Raw genomic sequence first — 22,341 nt, 5'->3', positions numbered from 1 at the left:
AATTCTGTTCTGTGTTTTCATTTCTCTAATCGCTCTTTGCTCTCAGGTAATAATAATATTTCTGTAATGTTGTTTTATTTGTGGATTTCCGCGCAGTGCAAGCGAGTTCTTATCCTCTGTTCAGTGACGCCGCTCTGCAGTTTCACCCAATTGTGAAAGAAATACAGATATGCATATATATATATACACACATATCTATCTATATATACACACACACATTAAATTATAATTTCATTTTAGTTTTGTTTTTTTATTCAATGTTAATCTCTTCATGGGCAAAACTCTCTCTGGCAAAACAAAGGGCGTTGAATTGAGTTTCCTCCTCATCTTCCTGATGTTCCTGGGGTGATGTTAACGCTCTGAAAATGGTTTCCAGGAAGATCACAGACAAGGACAGCTACAAGGTGTGTGTGTGAGAGAGATCAGACAAGGACAGCTACAAGGTGTGTGTGTGTCGATGGGAAGCTGTGGTGTGTGCGCCCCCTGACTTGGTTTAAGCCAGCTGGTTTCGATGGGAAGCTGTGGTGTGTGCGCCCCCTGACTTGGTTTAAGCCAGCTGGTTTCGATGGGAAGCTGTGGTGTGTGTGCCCCCTGACTTGGTTTAAGCCAGCTGGTTTCGATGGGAAGCTGTGGTGTGTGCGCCCCCTGACTTGGTTTTTTAAGCCAGCTGGTTTCAATGGGAAGCTGTGTGTGTGCGCCCCCTGGTGGTTTGGCCAGTGAGGATGGTTGGTTAGCCAGTGACGGGTAAGATCCCTCAGGAAGGAGGGGGGGGACAACCTAAGACAGGCACAGCCGCGCAACTGGTCAAAAACACAGGGGGGGCTGAAGAAGGACGGACAGAGAGAGGGACAGAGAGACAGACTGAGACGACGCTGCTGCTGCTGGTGGGGACACGGTCCTGTACAGCTCAACACACAGCCCCTGAAGAGAGGAAGCAGAGAGCAGGGCAGGGCTGAGCTCCAGGGCATTGTGGTGTTCAGTGCTGAAAAGGGAACTGCCTGTTTCAAATGCCCTGAGAGGGTTTCTCAATGCTGCGGCAGGAAGCGCATTTCTACACTGCAGGCTGGCGCTCTGTGAGAGAGAGTGTGTGGCGCCTCATATCAACTCTCGACTTGGTAAAATATATAATGTGTGTTTTTATATTTTGCTATCTTGCTCTTGTGGTGGTTACTTGATCAGAGGATGGCTTCTCGCTGAACCGCAGTGAAATGCAGTGTTCATATTTTTTTTATTTTTTCTGTGTCCACTTTCACTGAAACTTGTGCTTCTCTCCCAGTCCCTCCTCCCCCTCCATTCAACTCCTTTTGTGTTTTGCGTCTCTCTCTCTCTCTCTCTCTCTCTGTCCTGCAATCTTTCATACTTACAACTTCACCCGAAACTAACCCGCTAGCCTCCCCCCCCCCCCCCCCCCCCCCCCCCTCGCCCAGGGCTAGTGTTCCCTCAGTGGGGGGGAGGGGGCAGGTTTTACATTGCTTTTATCCAAAGAGTTAGAGACCAGGGAGGGGTTTGAACTCTGCATCATAAACCGCTGCTGCTGCTGCAGAGTCTCTTCCAATAGGACCGCGTTTGTTTTGCGTCTCGTCCGAAGGACGGAGCACAAGGAGGTGAAGTGACTCGCTCAGGGTCTCGCGCACACACGCAGGGCGAGTCAGTGACTCAGCCTGGGTTTGAATCCCCTGGTAGCTGCTGTCCTTTTTATAAAGGCTGCCTCCAGGCTTCAGTGCCCCTGTTTTGTAGACCTGCAGCCTTTTTCGGTCGCAGAGTACATCTGCCATGTTTGGAAGTCAGTTTCGTTTTATTTTGATTCCTCAAAGTCTTGCAACTGTAGGACCAAAGTGTGAAGTTATTTTATTTAGTAAATTGACTGTTTTTTTGAGTTGATGTGTTCTGACTCTTGCATGAAGCAGGGAGCAGTTTGAGTTCGATCCGTGCCTGGCATAGTTTTCCAGCTGTCTTGCAACTGCAGCTCCTAGTTTCCGGCTGTCCTTGCGAAACTGCAGAACGGTTGATTTGCCCGGGTGGGGGGCGGGTATCAAAAGGTGTTGGTGCCTGGGGGTGCTACACTGAGACTCCAACCCCCCCCAGTCTATGACAGACTCCAAGGGGATTCAGATCAGTCTGACTCTCCTCCCTGATGCTCAATATGAAAGAGAGACTTGGGAGTGGGATTGGTGGAACACTGACCCGTTGCCGTGGTTTCTTGTGTGTTTTAAAAAAAAAAAAAAAAAAAAAAACCAAGAGAAACAAAACAAGCTCCTTCACCCCCCCACACATGATCCCAGGTAAGTGCTCTCAATTTAATTCACTTTACAAGAACGTGTAGAGTAGAGTCCTGCAGGAGAACACACAGAATGAGATGATCTCACGCATCGTGATGCAAGTGCAGCTCGGGCTTGTCTCTACAAATCGGGTACGAAGATATAGAGAGAGATTTGTAGAGAGATTTAAGGAGAGGCAGCCCTGGGGTTCTCTTGACCTAGTTAATGCAACTACCTTTCTATGAAGAGACAGGGAGGGGAGTGAGGAGAGGCAGGGAGGGGTGGGGTGTGAGGGGAGGCAGGGAGACTGAGAGGGGTGTGAGGAGAGACAGGGAGGAGGGGAGGGGTGTGAGGAGAGGAGAGACGGGGAGGGGTGGGGTGTAATTAGTCAGGTCTCTATGTTGGTGTATGTGCACTGTCTCTGACGCAGTGTCCTTTTCTCTTTTTTGAATGTGTTCGACAGTGCCGTCCGTGAGAGGTTTCCCAAGCTGCTGAGACTGGTAAGAGCCTCTTCCTCTTTGCTGTCTAGAATGTATTTTGGGGTCAGTGGTGACGCCCCGACGACTCCTCGCTCTGGTTCTGGTGCTGGGGGTCCTGTGGCCGGGGTGAGCTGGGAGGCGGGGTGAGAGCGCTGGGGTGATAATCTCTGTCGGGAGCAGTGGGGTGAGGTTGAGCTGGGGGGGGCAGGCAGGGGGTGTTAAATTATCCTAGAATAATGTAAAAGCTGACCTGGCGTTTTTAAAGCTGCTGTTTTTATCTGTGGGTTCAGCTCTGAAAGCAGTCCGTTTCGGATAGTTAAACTTGCCTGTGCAGATTTTCTTTTCATTAATCTGGCTCCTCTCCTCTCAAGGATGGGCACAGCCTCCCCCTTCCCATCGCCTTCGATATCGAAGCCCCGACGACGCTCCCTCCAGGCAAGGTAAACCCATCTGTCCTCTCCCAGGCACTGGGAGCGGTTAGAAAATGATGAATGATCGAGGGATTTTAAACATTTCGTCAATGTCTATCGCTTATATACCTTATTTTTAATAAATGTGTTGCAACAGTGATGAGTTTCTTTTGATGCTCAGTATAGTGAAGCTTTTATAGTGACCGTCTCAAACAGGGGTGTCCAAACTTGACTGATTCCAGTCCTGGTCTTTGTTCCAGCCCGGTTGTTTAGCTGAACTGCAGCCAGACCCTGCCCTGGCTCATGAGCTCAGCTCACCTGTTAAAACCCGGAGTGGAATCCTGGCCCTGCAGGACCGGGACTGATTCACAGATTCATTAATTGATTGGACCCCCCTGCTCTCAGTTCTTTTGGCTCAGTCTGGAGCGGGTCGCTATTCAGTCTGGAGTCTGTTCTGATTCTCGGCCCTTTATTTTTCAGGGCAGTTACTTTGGCTCCGATGACATCAAGAGCTTGATCCTGCGCTTCTTGGAGCAGTAAGTTCAGTGCACACTGAGGCTGTGAATCCCTGCATTGAGAATCAGAGCAGGACCAGGGCTTCACTAGCAGCTGTTGACTGCTCCCTCCCTCCTCCCTCCTCTCTCCCGCAGGTATTACAGTGTGTATGACTCTGCGGACAGGCAGCCTCTGCTGGATGCCTATCACGATGGAGCCAGCTTCTCCCTCGCTGTGCCCTTCACCACGCAGAACCCCTCCAGGTAACCCCCCCCCCCCCTCCCCCAGGCACTGGCTGTGCTGAAACGGAGAGGCGATGCTGTTCCACTGAGATACGGACTGACCCTGCTCTGAAACGGGGCTGGTCTGAGTGCTTGTGTGTGTGTCTCTCTTGACTTTATTGGCATGACAATAAAACAAGTGTTACCAAAGCACAAACACGCATCTGTCTCTTTCTCTGTTTTCAGGAGCAGTCTGGGGGAGTATCTGAAAGACAGCCGGAACTTGAAGAAACTGAACAATCCTGGTAAGAGCCAGCGCCTCAGCTTGAGAGCACAGCCCCGACCGGCAGCGCCTCGCCGTCGCGCTCGGCCCGAGAGCGCACAGCCCCGACCGGCAGCGCCTCGCCGTCGCCTCGGCCCGAGAGAGCACCAGCCCCGACCGGCAGCGCCTCGCCGTCGCGCTCGGCCCGAGAGAGCACAGCCCCGACCGGCAGCGCCTCGCCGTCGCGCTCGGCCCGAGAGAGCACAGCCCCGACCGGCAGCGCCTCGCCGTCGCGCTCGGCCCGAGAGCGCACAGCCCCGACCGGCAGCGCCTCGCCGTCGCGCTCGGCCCGAGAGAGCACAGCCCCGACCGGCAGCGCCTCGCCGTCGCGCTCGGCCCGAGAGCGCACAGCCCCGACCGGCAGCGCCTCGCCGTCGCGCTCGGCCCGAGAGCGCACCAGCCCCGACCGGCAGCGCCTCGCCGTCGCGCTCGGCCCGAGAGCGCACCAGCCCCGACCGGCAGCGCCTCGCCGTCGCGCTCGGCCCGAGAGCGCACCAGCCCCGACCGGCAGCGCCTCGCCGTCGCGCTCGGCCCGAGAGCGCACAGCCCCGACCGGCAGCGCCTCGCCGTCGCGCTCGGCCCGAGAGAGCACAGCCCCGACCGGCAGCGCCTCGCCGTCGCGCTCGGCCCGAGAGCGCACAGCCCCGACCGGCAGCGCCTCGCCGTCGCGCTCGGCCCGAGAGCGCACAGCCCCGACCGGCAGCGCCTCGCCGTCGCGCTCGGCCCGAGAGCGCACCAGCCCCGACCGGCAGCGCCTCGCCTTCGCGCTGAGGTATTACTGGAGCCGGTCTCCCTCATGACACTGTCTGATATTCTCTCTCTCTCTCAGCCGCTCGGTTCCGTCTGTTGAAGCACACAAGGCTGATGGTGGTGGCTTTCCTGAACGAGCTCCCCAAGACGCAGCATGATGTCAGCTCCTTCGTGGTGGACGTGAGCGCGTGCACTGTGAGTACGGGGGAGGGGGGGGGGGAGCCCCCCGGGGGTATAGTGAGGGGGGGGTCTCTCGGGAGAGTGAATTCATGGATCTGTGTTTTTGTTTCAGAACACTCTGCTGAGTTTCACAGTCACTGGAGTGTTTAAGGAAGGTAGGTGTTTATTATTCTCTGTGAGGGTGTGTGTGTGCCCCCTGCGTCAGTGGGAGGGGTCTCTGGGTGGGAGGTGTGGTCGGTGACGTGTCTCTCCTCCTCCACAGTTGATGGCAAGGCCCAGGACTCTGTGAGGGCGTTCTCGAGGGTGTTTGTCACGGTGCCTGCTGGGAACGCTGGGTGAGTCTCTCCCCTCTCTGGGGGTGTGTTGGGGGGGTGCTTGTTTTCCCGTCCTGCTCTAACCCTGCTCTCTGCAGGCTGTGCATTGTGAATGACGAGCTGTTTGTTCGCAACGCCTCGACGGAGGAGATCCGCAGAGCCTTCGCCACGCCGGCCCCCACCCCCTCCAGCAGCCCCGTGCCCAGCCTCTCTTCCGCAAGCCCCGTCCCATCCTAGCAGGGGTGCTAAGCCTGTCGTCTGCCCCGCAGCAGGACATGCTCTCCGCATTCTCCCTGCAGTCCGGCATGAACCTGGAGTGGACGCAGAAGTGAGTGAGCCTGGAGGATGGACCCCCGTCTCTCTCATCTCCTCTCTCATCATCTGTGTGTGTGTGTGTGTGGTAAAGTACCCCACCGTCTCTCTCTCTCAGTGTGTGTGTGGTGTTGTTGATTGGACCCCCGTCTCTCCTCTGTGTGTGTGTGTGTGTGGTAGATGGACCCCCGTCTCTCCTCTCTCATGCTGTGTGTGTGTGTGTGTGTGTGTGTGTGTAGATGGACCCCCGTCTCTCCTCTCTCATGCTGTGTGTGTGTGTGTGTGTGTAGATGGAACCCACCAGCTCTCCTGTAGCTGGTTGGGAGATAGACCCCCGTCTCTCTCTCATTCTGTGTGTGTGTGTGTGTGTGTGTGTGTGTGTGTGGTAGATGGACCCCCGTCTCTCCTCTCTCATGCTGTGTGTGTGTGTGTGTGTGTGTGTGGTAGATGTGTGTGTGTGTGTGTGTGTGTGGTAGATGGACCCCCGTCTCTCATGCTGTGTTTTCTGTTGCAGGTGTCTCCAGGATAACGAATGGGATTTTAACAGGGCTGCTCAGATCTTCACTCAGCTGAAGGTGGGTTTGTCTGCGCGTGTCGTTTCTCTACCGTGACTACTGCGTCTCTTCCTGCTCTCCCGAGCCCCCGCTGTGTATTAATTGATTTGCTTGTGTTGCTCTCCTTTCCCCAGGCGGAAGGGAAGATCCCAGATGTTGCTTTCATAAAGTGAGAGGAGGAGGAGGAGGAGGAGACGGGTGAAGATCAGACAGAGCGGCTCAGAGACGCTCTTCATCTACACAAACTTTTATTTGAACCCTTATTTCTGACTGTGAACTCTCACCCCCCTCTATCAGCACAGTGTGAGATTATTCCTTTATTTTAGCACCGCTGCAGGCCCTCGTTTCTGGAGCTCTGCTGGGTGTCTCTCTTGTATATTGTTTTATTAATAAAGTCCAGACCCTTTTTTTGTTAAGTCTCTGGTTTGTTTTATTTTCATTTCAATCCAGTCCAGGGGAATAACTAGCCCCTCTTGAAGGAGGACCCGGGTTCGAATCTTGCCTGCCTCCCTGTGTGGGACCCTGAGCAGGTTGCTTCACCTCCTTGCGCTGCGTCTTTGGGCTGAGGCGTTGCTGTAAGCGACCCTGCCGCTGATGCTTGGCTCCCACACCCTCGTCTCTAACTTGCCTTGGATAAAGCCGTCCGCTAAATAAACTAATAATAACTCTGCCATCTGGGTTCGACTTCAGAGCTTAAGTTTCTCTGAAACTGTAAAGTTGTTTATCTGCGGGCTGCACGTCGTGTGAACTCCTCAGAAGAGCAGCGAGCGATTGAAGCCGGGAAGGGGCTGGGCTTGAGAAGCTGCCCATGGATTCGGGCCGTTTCAATTTCCTTAAGCTTCGACAGCGCCCTTACCAAGATGGCTGCCGTGTGTTGAAAGGCCCATTTTGACCTTACCGTAATGGCGCATGTCTTTAAGTTTACCAGAGAGGGAGGCGGGGAGGATAATTAACCTACAAACAAACGACAGATACGAGTCAGACTCTCTTATAAAAGCATTATTATTAAAGTGTGGTCTTAAAGAGAACTCGGGGTGGGGTTGATAAACGGGGGTACAGCTTTTGGACCTCATCAATATGGCGGTGAGACGCTTCCACCGGCCACCTTCCCCCCCCGTCCGCGTCATGACGTCAGGACGCAGCGGCGCCGTCAAAATCCGCGAAATGAAAACAACAAACACCGAGGAGGAAGAAACCGAGAAAAACCTCCGGATGAAGAAAACATTTTAATACCCTTTTATATAGAATATAATTTATATATATATATTATTATTATTGCGTTGGCCGGCAGTTTGCGGGTCGGTAACCCCCCCGCCCCCCCGGCTCGGTCTGCTTGTCGTGTTCATGCTGTCCCGTCCTCCTCGCCTCTCTCTCGGTCTCTGCCTCCCCCATGTCCCGCTGGCTCTTCCCCTGGTCCGCCTCCATCAAGAAGCGCGCCTGCCGCTACCTGCTGCAGCACTACCTGGGGCATTTCCTGCAGGAGCGGCTGAGCCTGGAGCAGCTGAGCGTGGATCTGTACAACGGGAGCGGCGTGATCCGAGACATCCGCCTGGACGCGTGGGTAAGCGAGCCGAACCGGACCGAGCCGCGTAAACACAGCCCTCATCATCATCACAGCTGCCACCCGCCTGGACCCGACCCGAGCCGCGTAAACACAGCCTTCATCATCATCAATCATAACAACTGACACCCGCCTGGACCCGACCCGAGCCGCGTAAACACAGCCTTCACAATCAATCATAACAACTGACACCCGCCTGGACCCGAACCGAGCCGCGTAAACACAGCCCTCATCATCATCAATCATAACAACTGACACCCGCCTGGACCCGAACCGAGCCGCGTAAACACAGCCTTCACAATCAATCATAACAACTGACACCCGCCTGGACCCGAACCGAGCCGCGTAAACACAGCCTTCACAATCAATCATAACAACTGACACCCGCCTGGACCCGACCCGAGCCGCGTAAACACAGCCCTCATCATCATCAATCATAACAACTGACACCCGCCTGGACCCGAACCGAGCCGCGTAAACACAGCCTTCACAATCAATCATAACAACTGACACCCGCCTGGACCCGACCCGAGCCGCGTAAACACAGCCTTCACAATCAATCATAACAACTGACACCCGCCTGGACCCGACCCGAGCCGCGTAAACACAGCCTTCACAATCAATCATAACAACTGACACCCGCCTGGACCCGACCCGAGCCGCGTAAACACAGCCTTCACAATCAATCATAACAACTGACACCCGCCTGGACCCGAACCGAGCCGCGTAAACACAGCCTTCACAATCAATCATAACAACTGACACCCGCCTGGACCCGAACCGAGCCGCGTAAACACAGCCTTCATCATCATCAATCATAACAACTGACACCCGCCTGGACCCGAACCGAGCCGCGTAAACACAGCCTTCATCATCATCAATCATAACAACTGACACCCGCCTGGACCCGAACCGAGCCGCGTAAACACAGCCTTCACATCATCATAACAACTGACACCCGCCTGGACCCGACCCGAGCCGCGTAAACACAGCCCTCATCATCATCAATCATAACAACTGACACCCGCCTGGACCCGAACCGAGCCGCGTAAACACAGCCTTCACAATCAATCATAACAACTGACACCCGCCTGGACCCGAGCCGAGCCGCGTAAACACAGCCTTCACAATCAGTCATAACAACTGACACCCGCCTGGACCCGAACCGAGCCGCGTAAACACAGCCTTCACAATCAATCATAACAACTGACACCCGCCTGGACCCGAACCGAGCCGCGTAAACACAGCCTTCATCATCAATCATAACAACTGACACCCGCCTGGACCCGAACCGAGCCGCGTAAACACAGCCTTCATCATCAATCATAACAACTGACACCCGCCTGGACCCGAACCGAGCCGCGTAAACACAGCCTTCACAATCAATCATAACAACTGACACCCGCCTGGACCCGAACCGAGCCGCGTAAACACAGCCTTCACAATCAATCATAACAACTGACACCCGCCTGGACCCGAACCGAGCCGCGTAAACACAGCCCTCATCATCATCATAACAACTGACACCCGCCTGGACCCGAACCGAGCCGCGTAAACACAGCCCTCATCATCATCAATCATAACAACTGACACCCGCCTGGACCCGAACCGAGCCGCGTAAACACAGCCTTCACAATCAATCATAACAACTGACACCCGCCTGGACCCGAACCGAGCCGCGTAAACACAGCCTTCACAATCAATCATAACAACTGACACCCGCCTGGACCCGACCCGAGCCGCGTAAACACAGCCTTCACAATCAATCATAACAACTGACACCCGCCTGGACCCGACCCGAGCCGCGTAAACACAGCCTTCACAATCAATCATAACAACTGACACCCGCCTGGACCCGAACCGAGCCGCGTAAACACAGCCTTCACAATCAATCATAACAACTGACACCCGCCTGGACCCGAACCGAGCCGCGTAAACACAGCCTTCACAATCAATCATAACAACTGACACCCGCCTGGACCCGAACCGAGCCGCGTAAACACAGCCTTCACAATCAATCATAACAACTGACACCCGCCTGGACCCGACCCGAGCCGCGTAAACACAGCCTTCACCCGCCTGGACCCGAGCCAGCCGCGTAAACACATCAATCATAACAACTGACACCCGCCTGGACCCGACCCGAGCCGCGTAAACACAGCCTTCACAATCAATCATAACAACTGACACCCGCCTGGACCCGACCCGAGCCGCGTAAACACAGCCTTCACAATCAATCATAACAACTGACACCCGCCTGGACCCGAACCGAGCCGCGTAAACACAGCCTTCACAATCAATCATAACAACTGACACCCGCCTGGACCCGAACCGAGCCGCGTAAACACAGCCTTCACAATCATCATAACAACTGACACCCGCCTGGACCCGAACCGAGCCGCGTAAACACAGCCTTCACAATCAATCATAACATACCCGCCTGGACAACTGACACCCGCCTGGACCCGACCCGAGCCGCGTAAACACAGCCTTCACAATCAATCATAACAACTGACACCCGCCTGGACCCGACCCGAGCCGCGTAAACACAGCCTTCACAATCAATCATAACAACTGACACCCGCCTGGACCCGACCCGAGCCGCGTAAACACAGCCTTCACAATCAATCATAACAACTGACACCCGCCTGGACCCGACCCGAGCCGCGTAAACACAGCCTTCACAATCAATCATAACAACTGACACCCGCCTGGACCCGAACCGAGCCGCGTAAACACAGCCTTCATCATCATCAATCATAACAACTGACACCCGCCTGGACCCGAACCGAGCCGCGTAAACACAGCCTTCACAATCAATCATAACAACTGACACCCGCCTGGACCCGAACCGAGCCGCGTAAACACAGCCTTCACAATCAGTCATAACAACTGACACCCGCCTGGACCCGAGCCGAGCCGCGTAAACACAGCCTTCACAATCAGTCATAACAACTGACACCCGCCTGGACCCGAACCGAGCCGCGTAAACACAGCCTTCACAATCAGTCATAACAACTGACACCCGCCTGGACCCGAACCGAGCCGCGTAAACACAGCCTTCATCATCATCAATCATAACAACTGACACCCGCCTGGACCCGACCCGAGCCGCGTAAACACAGCCTTCACAATCAATCATAACAACTGACACCCGCCTGGACCCGACCCGAGCCGCGTAAACACAGCCTTCACAATCAATCATAACAACTGACACCCGCCTGGACCCGAACCGAGCCGCGTAAACACAGCCTTCACAATCAATCATAACAACTGACACCCGCCTGGACCCGAACCGAGCCGCGTAAACACAGCCTTCATCATCATCAATCATAACAACTGACACCCGCCTGGACCCGACCCGAGCCGCGTAAACACAGCCTTCACAATCAATCATAACAACTGACACCCGCCTGGACCCGAACCGAGCCGCGTAAACACAGCCTTCACAATCAATCATAACAACTGACACCCGCCTGGACCCGAACCGAGCCGCGTAAACACAGCCTTCACAATCAATCATAACAACTGACACCCGCCTGGACCCGAACCGAGCCGCGTAAACACAGCCTTCATCATCATCAATCATAACAACTGACACCCGCCTGGACCCGAGCCGAGCCGCGTAAACACAGCCTTCACAATCAGTCATAACAACTGACACCCGCCTGGACCCGAACCGAGCCGCGTAAACACAGCCTTCACAATCAATCATAACAACTGACACCCGCCTGGACCCGAACCGAGCCGCGTAAACACAGCCTTCACAATCAATCATAACAACTGACACCCGCCTGGACCCGACCCGAGCCGCGTAAACACAGCCTTCATCATCATCAATCATAACAACTGACACCCGCCTGGACCCGAACCGAGCCGCGTAAACACAGCCTTCACAATCAATAATATTAACAGTTATAATAATAATTGGAAGCCGCCTCACTCTTTCTAAATGAGTCATGTGACCTGTCCTCTCTTGTGTAATGTTTTGAAATGTAACCCTATTTCACAGGCCTGCTCTCCTCAATGAAAATGAGGCTGTTGAAGTCCAGGGTTCAGTGTCTCTGTCCTGGTCTCCTCCCTGTTTGTTAGCAGCGCTAGCTTGTTGCTCAATGCAATCCCGCACTGGTCGCTCAGCTCCGGTTTCTCAAGGGATACCTCATTCCAGTTCAGTGCTTGTTTACCACATTCCTGCTGGGTGTTAAACACACCGTGTTCAAACACTATTTATTACATCTCTCCCTCTCTCCTCTCTCCCTCTCCCCTCTCCTCTCCTCTCTCTCTCCTCTCCTCCCCCCTCTCTTCTCTCCTCAGTCAGTCAATGAGTTGTTGCAGTCGATGGGGGCTCCTCTGGAGTTGGTGGACGGGTTCGTGGGCAGCATCTCCGTATCGATCCCGTGGGCGGCGCTGGTCACTGAGAACTGCACCGTGGAGGTCAGCGGCCTGCAGCTCACCTGCCAGCCCAAGAACCGCACCAGTAAGAACCGCCCACTGGGACCAGTACACAGCAGCATCATGAAACTCACTCAGGACCTTCTGTAGAGAGGATCAGTGTGTGTGTGTGTGTGTGTGTGTGTGTGTCTCTCTGTGTCAGTCTCTCTTTGTGTGGTGTGTGTGGCAGAGTCTCTCTGTCTCTCTGTGTCAGTCAGTGTGTGTGTGTGTCAGAGTCTCTCTGTCTCTCTGTGTCAGTCAGTGTGTGTGTGTGTCAGAGTCTCTCTGTGTCAGTCAGTGTGTGTGTGTGTCAGAGTCTCTCTGTCTCTCTGTGTCAGTCAGTGTGTGTGTGTGTCAGAGTCTCTCTGTCTCTCTGTGTCAGTCAGTGTGTGTGTGTGTCAGAGTCTCTCTGTCTCTCTGTGTCAGTCAGCGTGTGTGTGTGTCAGAGTCTCTCTGTCTCTCTGTGTCAGTCAGTGTGTGTGTGTGTCAGAGTCTCTCTGTCTCTCTGTGTCAGTCAGCGTGTGTGTGTGTCAGAGTCTCTCTGTCTCTCTGTGTCAGTCAGCGTGTGTGTGTGTCAGAGTCTCTCTGTCTCTCTGTGTCAGTCAGTGTGTGTGTGTGTCAGAGTCTCTCTGTCTCTCTGTGTCAGTCAGTGTGTGTGTGTGTCAGAGTCTCTCTGTCTCTCTGTGTCAGTCAGTGTGTGTGTGTGTCAGAGTCTCTCTGTCTCTCTGTGTCAGTCAGTGTGTGTGTGTGTCAGAGTCTCTCTGTCTCTCTGTGTCAGTCAGTGTGTGTGTGTGTCAGAGTCTCTCTGTCTCTCTGTGTCAGTCAGTGTGTGTGTGTGTCAGAGTCTCTCTGTCTCTCTGTGTCAGTCAGTGTGTGTGTGTGTCAGAGTCTCTCTGTCTCTCTGTGTCAGTCAGTGTGTGTGTGTGTCAGAGTCTCTCTGTCTCTCTGTGTCAGTCAGTGTGTGTTTCATCCTCTCATTCTCACTGCCCCCCCTCTTCTCTCAGCTCAGGGCTGGGACTCTCAGGGCTGGTCCTCCTGTATGGTCTCCAGCATGCAGCTGGCTCAGGAGTGCCTGAAGGAGCCTCTAGAGGAGCCAGAGGAGCCCCCCGACCCCCTGGAGGGGCTCGAGATGTTCGCCCAGACCATCGAAACTGGTGAGGGGGGAGAGGGAGAGGGGGGAGAGGGGGTGGCACACAGGGGGGGGTCCTCCTTGTATGGTCTCCCTCAGCCTGGTCAGCGGAGTGGCCTGAAGGAGTCCTCTAGAGGAGGGGGGCCCCCCGACCCCCTGAGGGGCTTCGAGATCGTCGCCACCAGACCTCGTAAACTGGTGAGAAGGGGAGAGGGGAGAGGGGGGAGAGGGGGGTGGTAGTGTTGAGAGGGGAGAGGGGAGGGGGGTGGTAGTGTTGAGAGGGGAGAGGGGAGGGGGTCCCAGTAGTGTCACACCGACCCGCCATGGGAGGGATCCCTCCTCCCCCCAGGGGTCAGGGAGGGGGTCGCCCTCGAGTGGACCAGGGTCCATTGGGAGTACTCCCTCTCCTCCCCCTCCCCCCACACAGTGTTGTGAGGGACAGGAGGGGGGTGTGAGGGTTGGGAGAGGTTCCCCCACCATCACACTTGAGGGTTAGTGTTTGTGAGGGAGTGAGGAGAGGGGAGGGTGTGAGGGAGTCGAGGGGTGGAGGGGGTGGTAGTGTTGAAAGTAACCCCGCCCCCTCCCCGTCTCCACAGTGCTGCGCAGGATCAGGCTGCGGTTTGTCGACACGGTCGTTCGAGTGGAGCGCCCCGCCACGGGGGGGCAGGAGGGCGTGGCAGTCGAGGTGCACATCAAGAGGTGAGGAGACAGGACCCCGATTAATACCCCGATCACCTCGACCCCCTCTCCTTTCCCTCGCTCCGGTGAAGTGACTCCCCCCCCCCTCTCCTCCCCCAGGCTGGATTACTGTGACGAGGCAGTGAAGGATTCGTGCGGCCCGGCTCTACCCGTGGATCTGCACCAGCCGCCCGCCTTCGTGCACAAAACCCTGCAGCTGAGCCGAGTGCAGCTGCTGTACGAGAGGACCAGGGGCAGCCAGGTAACACACCCCCGCCCGCGCACACCTGAGCACCCGGGCAACACACACACACACCTGAGCACCCGGGCAGCACACACACCTGAGCACCCAGGCAGCACACACACCTGAGCACCCAGGCAGCACACACACTGAGCACCCAGGCAGCACACACACCTGAGCAACCAGGCAGCACACACACACACCTGAGCACCCGGGCAGCACACACACTGAGCACCCGGGCACACACACACACCTGAGCACCCGGGCAGCACACACACCTGAGCACCCGGGCAACACACACACACACCTGAGCACCCAGGCAACAGCACACACACCTGAGCACCCGGGCAGCACACACACCTGAGCACCCAGGCAGCACACACACCTGAGCACCCAGGCAGCACACACACTGAGCACCCAGGCAGCACACACACCTGAGCACCCGGGCAGCACACACACCTGAGCACCCGGGCAGCACACACACCTGAGCACCCGGGCACACACACACACCTGAGCACCCGGGCAGCACACACACCTGAGCACCCGGGCAGCACACACACCTGAGCACCCAGGCAGCACACACACACACCTGAGCACCCAGGCAGCACACACACCTGAGCACCCAGGCAGCACACACACCTGAGCACCCGGGCAGCACACACACCTGAGCACCCGGGCAGCACACACACCTGAGCACCCGGGCAGCACACACACCTGAGCACCCGGGCAGCACACACACCTGAGCACCCAGGCAGCACACACACACACCTGAGCACCCAGGCAGCACACACACCTGAGCACCCAGGCAGCACACACACCTGAGCACCCGGGCAGCACACACACCTGAGCACCCGGGGCAGCACACACACCTGAGCACCCAGGCAGCACACACACCTGAGCACCCAGGCAGCACACACACCTGAGCACCCGGGCAGCACACACACCTGAGCACCCGGGCAGCACACACACCTGAGCACCCGGGCAGCACACACACCTGAGCACCCAGGCAGCACACACACCTGAGCACCCGGGCAGCACACACACCTGAGCACCCGGGCAGCACACACACCTGAGCACCCGGGCAGCACACACACCTGAGCACCCGGGCAGCACACACACCTGAGCACCCGGGCAGCACACACACCTGAGCACCCGGGCAGCACACACACCTGAGCACCCGGGCAGCACACACACCTGAGCACCCGGGCAGCACACACACCTGAGCACCCGGGCAGCACACACACCTGAGCACCCAGGCAGCACACACACCTGAGCACCCGGGCAGCACACACACCTGAGCACCCAGGCAGCACACACACACACCTGAGCACCCAGGCAGCACACACACCTGAGCACCCAGGCAGCACACACACCTGAGCACCCAGGCAGCACACACACACACCTGAGCACCCAGGCAGCACACACACCTGAGCACCCAGGCAGCACACACACACACCTGAGCACCCAGGCAGCACACACACCTGAGCACCCAGGCAGCACACACACACACCTGAGCACCCAGGCAGCACACACACACACCTGAGCACCCAGGCAGCACACACACCTGAGCACCCAGGCAGCACACACACCTGAGCACCCGGGCAGCACACACACCTGAGCACCCAGGCAGCACACACACCTGAGCACCCAGGCAGCACACACACCTGAGCACCCAGGCAGCACACACACACACCTGAGCACCCAGGCAACACACACTGCTGCCCCACAGCACACCACACGTCGGTGTTGTTTGGACTCCGTGGGCAGTCCGTCGTGTGCTGCACCCGGGCTGTCCTGAGACCCACACACACACACACACACACCACACACACCCCAACCTCATGTACAGGATTGCAGTGGTACAATCCTCGTTTGCAGTCCGCTGCCGTGTCCCCCTGTGTGTCCCGCCCCCCCCCCCCCCCCCCCGTGCAGGAGGCTGGCTGCTCCGGCAGTGAGGGGGAGGGGGAGGGGGCTGACCCCGCTGACTCCGCCCCTCCACAGCCCCCCCTGCTCATCGGTAGCTGCTCGGGGTTCATGGAGGTGACAGTGAAGATCAAACAGAACGAGGCTCTGCCCGGACCCAAGGTACTGAGACTGAGACTGAGACTGCTTCATCATATATTATTATTATTATTATTATTATTATTATTATTATTCACCTCGTGACAAACATTGAATAATCTCCTCTCTCTCCCCTCTCTCCTCCTTCTCCTCTCTCCCCCTCTCCTCTCTCCCTCTCCTCTCCTCCTCCCTCCTCTCCTCTCCCCTCTCCTCTCCTCTCTCTCCTCTCCTCTCTCCTCTCTCTCCTCCTCCCTCCTCTCCTCTCTCCCCCCTCTCTCCTCTCCCCTCTCTCTCCCCCTCCTCTCCTCTCTCCTCTCCCCTCCCCCCTCTCCCTCTCCCCTCTCTCCTCTCTCTCCTCTCTCTCCCCCCTCTCCTCTCCTCTCTCCTCTCCTCTCTCTCCCTCTCTCTCCTCCCCTCCTCCTCTCCTCTCCCCTCTCCTCTCCCTCTCTCCTCTCCCCCTCTCTCTTTCCTCTCTCTCCTCCCTCTCTCCCTCTCCTCTCTCCTCTCTCTCCTCTCCTCTCTCTCCTCCTCTCTCTCCTCTCCTCTCCTCCTCCCTCTCCCCTCTCCTCCTCTCTCCCTCCTCTCCTCTCTCTCCTCTCTCTCTCTCCTCTCCTCCTCTCTCTCCCTCTCCTCTCCTCTCTCCCTCTCCTCTCCCTCTCTCCTCTCTCTCCTCTCCTCTCTCCCCCTCTCCTCCCCTCCCCTCTCCTCTCCCCTCTCCCCTCTCTCCTCTCTCTCCTCCTCTCTCTCTCTCTCCTCTCTCTCTCTCCCCCTCTCTCCTCTCCTCTCTCTCCCCTCCTCTCTCCTCTCCTCTCCTCCCTCTCCCCTCTCTCCTCTCTCCTCTCTCTCCTCTCTCTCTCTCTCCTCTCCCTCCCCTCTCTCCTCTCCTCCCCCTCTCTCCTCTCCTCTCCTCTCTCCCCCTCTCTTCTCCTCTCTCAGTTGGAGCTGGATGGTAAGCTGGGCTCCCTGCACTTGCTGCTGTCACCCGAGCAGATCCCTCCCCTGACTGAGCTGCTGTCAGCACTGAGCATCTCCACAGGTAACCCCGCCCCCCTGAGGCAGGTAGCCCCGCCCCCTCATTGTGACAGGTAGCCCCGCCTCCTTGCGATGGGTAAGCCCGCCCTGCCTTCCAGGACATGTCCTAGGAGATGTCTCATATAATTTGTCTTATGAGTTGTCTAATACAGAACCTGTCTCCCTCTCGCTAATCCTTCTGTCCCTCTCAGAGGCGGGGGTCCTGTCCGATGGAGGGAAGAGCCGGCCCCTGGGTTCGGAGGACCTGCGGCTGATCGAGGACGATCTGAACAAGCAGCTGAGCGGAGAGGCGGTGGAGAGGGGGAGGGAGAGAGGGGGGGAGGAGAGAGAGCCCTGTACGCTGAGCAGCCTGGACAGCAGAGGTGAGGGGAGAGAGAGGGGGAGGAGAGAGAGCTCTTCTGTCCTTGTCTTTAGCTTCTTTCTCTGTAGATGTTATTCATGTGTCTCTCTCTCTCTCTCTAGATGTTATTCATGTCTCTCTCTCTCTCTAGATGTTATTCTCTCTCTCTCTCTCTAGATGTTATTCATGTGTCTCTCTCTCTCTCTCTAGATGTTATTCATGTGTCTCTCTCTCTCTCTCTAGATGTTATTCATGTGTCTCTCTCTCTCTCTCTAGATGTTATTCATGTGTCTCTCTCTCTCTCTCTAGATGTTATTCATGTGTCTCTCTCTCTCTCTAGATGTTATTCATGTGTCTCTCTCTCTCTCTCTAGATGTTATTCATGTCTCTCTCTCTCTCTCTCTAGATGTTATTCATGTGTCTCTCTCTCTCTCTAGATGTTATTCATGTGTCTCTCTCTCTAGATGTTATTCATGTGTCTCTCTCTCTCTCTCTAGATGTTATTCATGTCTCTCTCTCTCTCTCTGTAGAGATGTTCTTCTCCATGGCCCCCCCAGCCCTGTCCAGCAGCATTGCTTCTCTGCACTCAGTCAGTGATCTGTCCGACTCGGAGCTCGACTCCTCCCTGCACAGCGACTACAGCAGCTGCCAGCCCCCCCCATCCCTCGCACCCAGGGTAAGACCAGACCTCTCGGAAGACATGACCTGCAGGACACCTCCCCTAACCCTCTCCCTCTGAGACTCCTCCCCTAACCCTCTGAGACTCCTCCCTTAACCCTCCGAGACTCCTCCCCTAACCCTCTTCCACTGAGACTCCTCCCCTAACCCTCTGAGACTCCTCCCCTAACCCTGAGACCTCCACTCTGATTCTCTCCTCCTGTCCTCAGTTCATGGTGAGCAGCCCCTGTCGGTTTGAGGGGACCCCCTTCACAGCCCCCCCGCCCGGCCAGCAGCCCCCGGGGAGGCCCACAGGTGAGCAAGGATTCCAGCTTTTACTGTCTGATTATTAAACTCCTAGTGAAAGCAGGACTGGATCACACTGCTGTGCAGCGGGAGTCTGATTATTAAACTCCTAGTGAAAGCAGGACTGGATCACACTGCTGTGCAGCGGGAGTCTGATTATTAAACTCCTAGTGAAAGCAGGACTGGATCACACTGCTGTGCAGCGGGAGTCTGATTATTAAACTCCTAGTGAAAGCAGGACTGGATCACACTGCTGTGCAGCGGGAGTCTGATTATTAAACTCCTAGTGAAAGCAGGACTGGATCACACTGCTGTGCAGCGGGAGTCTCGTTCCCAGCCCTGATCAGTCTCCCCCTGTTGTCCTCAGGCAGGCCCCCTCCCCAGCGCCCCCTGGTGGAGACTCTGAAGACCGAGGCTCTGCTGAGGCTGTCGATCGGGGGTCTGACGCTCACCGTGCTTCAGCAGGACCCCGCGGAGCCCCTGATTGGCCGGCCGGGGTCACGCGGCCCCGGCGTGGCACTCCCATTGGCCGAGGTGTCGCGACGGTTCTTCGAGGAGCTCAGCTTCTTCAAGGACGCCGCCTTCAGCGGGAGGGACTTCCAGCCGCTGAGACAGCAGTTCCAGAGAGCCTGTCCACACTCCCACCTCAGGTACGGAGACAGCCTGTCCACACTCCCACCTCAGGTACGGAGACAGCCTGTCCACACTCCCACCTCAGGTACGGAGACAGCCTGTCCACACTCCCACCTCAGGTACGGAGACAGCCTGTCCACACTCCCACCTCAGGTACGGAGACAGCCTGTCCACACTCCCACCTCAGGTACGGAGACAGCCTGTCCACACTCCCACCTCAGGTACGGAGAGACACTCAGATCAGTGTGATTGATCCTGCCTCTCTCTGATCAGTGTGATTGATCCTGCCTCTCTCTGATCAGTGTGATTGATCCTGTGCCTCTCTCTGATCAGTGTGATTGATCCTGTGCCTCTCTCTGATCAGTGTGATTGATCCTGTGCCTCTCTCTGATCAGTGTGATTGATCCTGTGCCTCTCTCTGATCAGTGTGATTGATCCTGTGCCTCTCTCAGGGTGACAGGCTCCGCCATGCAGCTGGTCTGTGAGCAGCGTTGGGGGGGCCGGGGGGTGCAGGAGCTCTGCGCTGACCTGTCCTTCAGCAAACTGGAGGTGCTGGAGAGCCTGTGGAGCGAGGGGGGTGCGGGGGGACCCCAGTACACACAGGTAACACCCCTCAGTCTCTGACTGCCTCGCTGTAACCCTGTCCTTCTATCCGTCACACTGTCCAGCGGTCTTGCTGTAACTGTCTTGCTGTCTCTGTCTGTCTCACTGCAGGTGCTGGTCTTCCAAAACACAGGTGCCTTTGCAATTGGGTCGACTGTGAAACCATGCGCCCAGATCCACTGCAAACTGACAGAGCGCTCCAGGGGGAAGGTACAGAGACACTGAGATACACACCCTAACCCAGATCCACTGCACACTGACAGAGCGCTCCAGAGAGAGAGAGACACTGAGATACACACCCTAACCCAGATCCACTGCACACTGACAGAGCGCTCCAGAGAGAGAGAGACACTGAGATACACACCCTAACCCAGATCCACTGCACACTGACAGAGCGCTCCAGAGAGAGAGAGACACTGAGATACACACCCTAACCCAGATCCACTGCACACTGACAGAGCGCTCCAGAGAGAGAGAGACACTGAGATACACACCCTAACCCAGATCCACTGCACACTGACAGAGCGCTCCAGAGAGAGAGAGACACTGAGATACACACCCTAACCCAGATCCACTGCACACTGACAGAGCGCTCCAGAGAGAGAGAGACACTGAGATACACACCCTAACCCAGATCCACTGCACACTGACAGAGCGCTCCAGAGAGAGAGAGACACTGAGATACACACCCTAACCCAGATCCACTGCAAACTGACAGAGCGCTCCAGAGAGAGAGAGACACTGAGATACACACCCTAACCCAGATCCACTGCACACTGACAGAGCGCTCCAGAGAGAGAGAGACACTGAGATACACACCCTAACCCAGATCCACTGCACACTGACAGAGCGCTCCAGAGAGAGAGAGACACTGAGATACACACCCTAACCCAGATCCACTGCACACTGACAGAGCGCTCCAGAGAGAGAGAGACACTGAGATACACACCCTAACCCAGATCCACTGCACACTGACAGAGCGCTCCAGAGAGAGAGAGACACTGAGATACACACCCTAACCCAGATCCACTGCACACTGACACACACTGAGATACACCCTCTCTCTGTATTAACCCTCTCCTCTCCTGTTCCTCAGAGCACACACACACACACACACACACACTCTCTTTCTCTCTCTCTGTATTAAGACCTCTCCTCTCCTGTAATTGGAGAGAGAGAGACAAGGATTCTCGTGTAGGTTCTCTCTGTGTTAACCCTGTGTGTGTCCTGAGAGACATAATTGGGAGAGGAGAGGACAAGGTGTCTCCAGCACCCACACACACACACACACACACTCTCTGTATTAACCCTCCCCTCCTGTTCCTCAGAGCACACACACACACACACACACACACACTCTCTCTGTATTAACCCTCTCCTCTCCTGTTCCTCAGAGCACACACACACACACACACACACACACTCTCTCTGTATTAACCCTCTCCTCTCCTGTTCCTCAGACACACACACACACACACACACACACACACTCTCTCTCTGTATTAACCCTCTCCTCTCCTGTTCCTCAGAGCACACACACACACACACACACACACTCTCTCTCTGTATTAACCCTCTCCTCTCCTGTTCCTCAGAGCACACACACACACACACACACACACACTCTCACAGAGAGAGAGACATATTGGGAGAGGAGAGGACAAGGAGTCTCGTGTTTGTCTGTGTGTGTGTGTTGTGTGTGTGAGAGAGACATATTGGGAGAGAGGACAAGGAGTCTCGTGTGTGTGTGTGTGTGTGTGTGAGAGAGAGACATAATTGGGAGAGGAAGACAAGGACACACACACACACACACACACACACACTCTCTCTCCCTCTCCTCTCCTGTTCCTCTCTCTGTATTAACCCTCTCCTCTCCTGTTCCTCAGAGCACACACACACACACACACACACTCTCTCTGTATTAACCCTCTCCTCTCCTGTTCCTCAGAGCACACACACACACACACACACACTCTCTCTGTATTAACCCTCTCCTCTCCTGTTCCTCAGAGCACACACACACACACACACGCACACACTCTCTCTCTGTATTAACCCTCTCCTCTCCTGTTCCTCAGAGCTCTCTGAAGTCTCACACAGTGAAGCGTTCGAGTGACGTGTTCATTGAACTCTCCGAGTTTTCCTCCGAGATCGACCTGGGAATTCTGGACCGGCTCGACGCCATCATCCGGGTTCTAGGAAAATCCGGGAGAGGAGATCCCGACCCACGCACCGGCCTTCCCAGCGAGGTGCAGCTCCCAGTCAGACCAGTCAGCGCCGCAAGACCAGTTTAAACGAACCAGCTTCGATTTAGTCTTAAAGACAGAAACCGAGGCTTGTCTGTCATTGTCAGTGTGAGAGTGCAGGAATTCAA

At 56.0% G+C, this 22,341-nt stretch overlaps 2 protein-coding genes across 2 annotated transcripts in view; both read left to right on the top strand.

Moving 5' to 3' along the window:
• The first annotated feature begins 365 nt into the window (after positions 1 to 365).
• On the top strand, positions 366 to 6,711 carry LOC121306286 (nuclear RNA export factor 1-like). The gene is made up of 13 exons (XM_041238028.1): positions 366 to 412; positions 2,689 to 2,758; positions 3,109 to 3,177; positions 3,628 to 3,683; positions 3,798 to 3,905; positions 4,110 to 4,168; positions 5,015 to 5,130; positions 5,228 to 5,270; positions 5,378 to 5,450; positions 5,528 to 5,639; positions 5,687 to 5,757; positions 6,256 to 6,316; positions 6,430 to 6,711. The coding sequence occupies exons 1-13, from the start codon at positions 366 to 368 to the stop codon at positions 6,466 to 6,468; spliced, it is 924 nt and encodes a 307-aa protein (XP_041093962.1). The 3' UTR covers positions 6,469 to 6,711.
• A 711-nt stretch (positions 6,712 to 7,422) lies between these two features.
• atg2a (autophagy related 2A) overlaps positions 7,423 to 22,341 on the top strand; it is a 180,815-nt gene continuing 165,896 nt past the window's right edge. The window contains exons 1-14 of the mRNA XM_041238027.1: positions 7,423 to 7,856; positions 12,171 to 12,333; positions 13,292 to 13,441; positions 14,013 to 14,115; positions 14,215 to 14,356; positions 16,268 to 16,420; positions 17,333 to 17,432; positions 17,620 to 17,790; positions 18,299 to 18,444; positions 18,656 to 18,740; positions 19,099 to 19,381; positions 19,817 to 19,967; positions 20,079 to 20,177; positions 22,046 to 22,216. Coding sequence (XP_041093961.1) covers positions 7,686 to 7,856; positions 12,171 to 12,333; positions 13,292 to 13,441; positions 14,013 to 14,115; positions 14,215 to 14,356; positions 16,268 to 16,420; positions 17,333 to 17,432; positions 17,620 to 17,790; positions 18,299 to 18,444; positions 18,656 to 18,740; positions 19,099 to 19,381; positions 19,817 to 19,967; positions 20,079 to 20,177; positions 22,046 to 22,216 — 2,088 coding nt within the window. The 5' untranslated portion in view covers positions 7,423 to 7,685. The remainder of the gene's footprint in view (positions 7,857 to 12,170; positions 12,334 to 13,291; positions 13,442 to 14,012; positions 14,116 to 14,214; positions 14,357 to 16,267; positions 16,421 to 17,332; positions 17,433 to 17,619; positions 17,791 to 18,298; positions 18,445 to 18,655; positions 18,741 to 19,098; positions 19,382 to 19,816; positions 19,968 to 20,078; positions 20,178 to 22,045; positions 22,217 to 22,341) is intronic.

Source organism: Polyodon spathula, chromosome 47 (genome assembly GCF_017654505.1).
Source record: "Polyodon spathula isolate WHYD16114869_AA chromosome 47, ASM1765450v1, whole genome shotgun sequence".
In the NCBI taxonomy this organism is placed as follows: Eukaryota; Metazoa; Chordata; class Actinopteri; order Acipenseriformes; family Polyodontidae; genus Polyodon; species Polyodon spathula.
The sequence above is the reverse complement of the archived record's forward strand: the minus strand, read 5'-3'. Positions and strand labels throughout refer to the sequence as shown.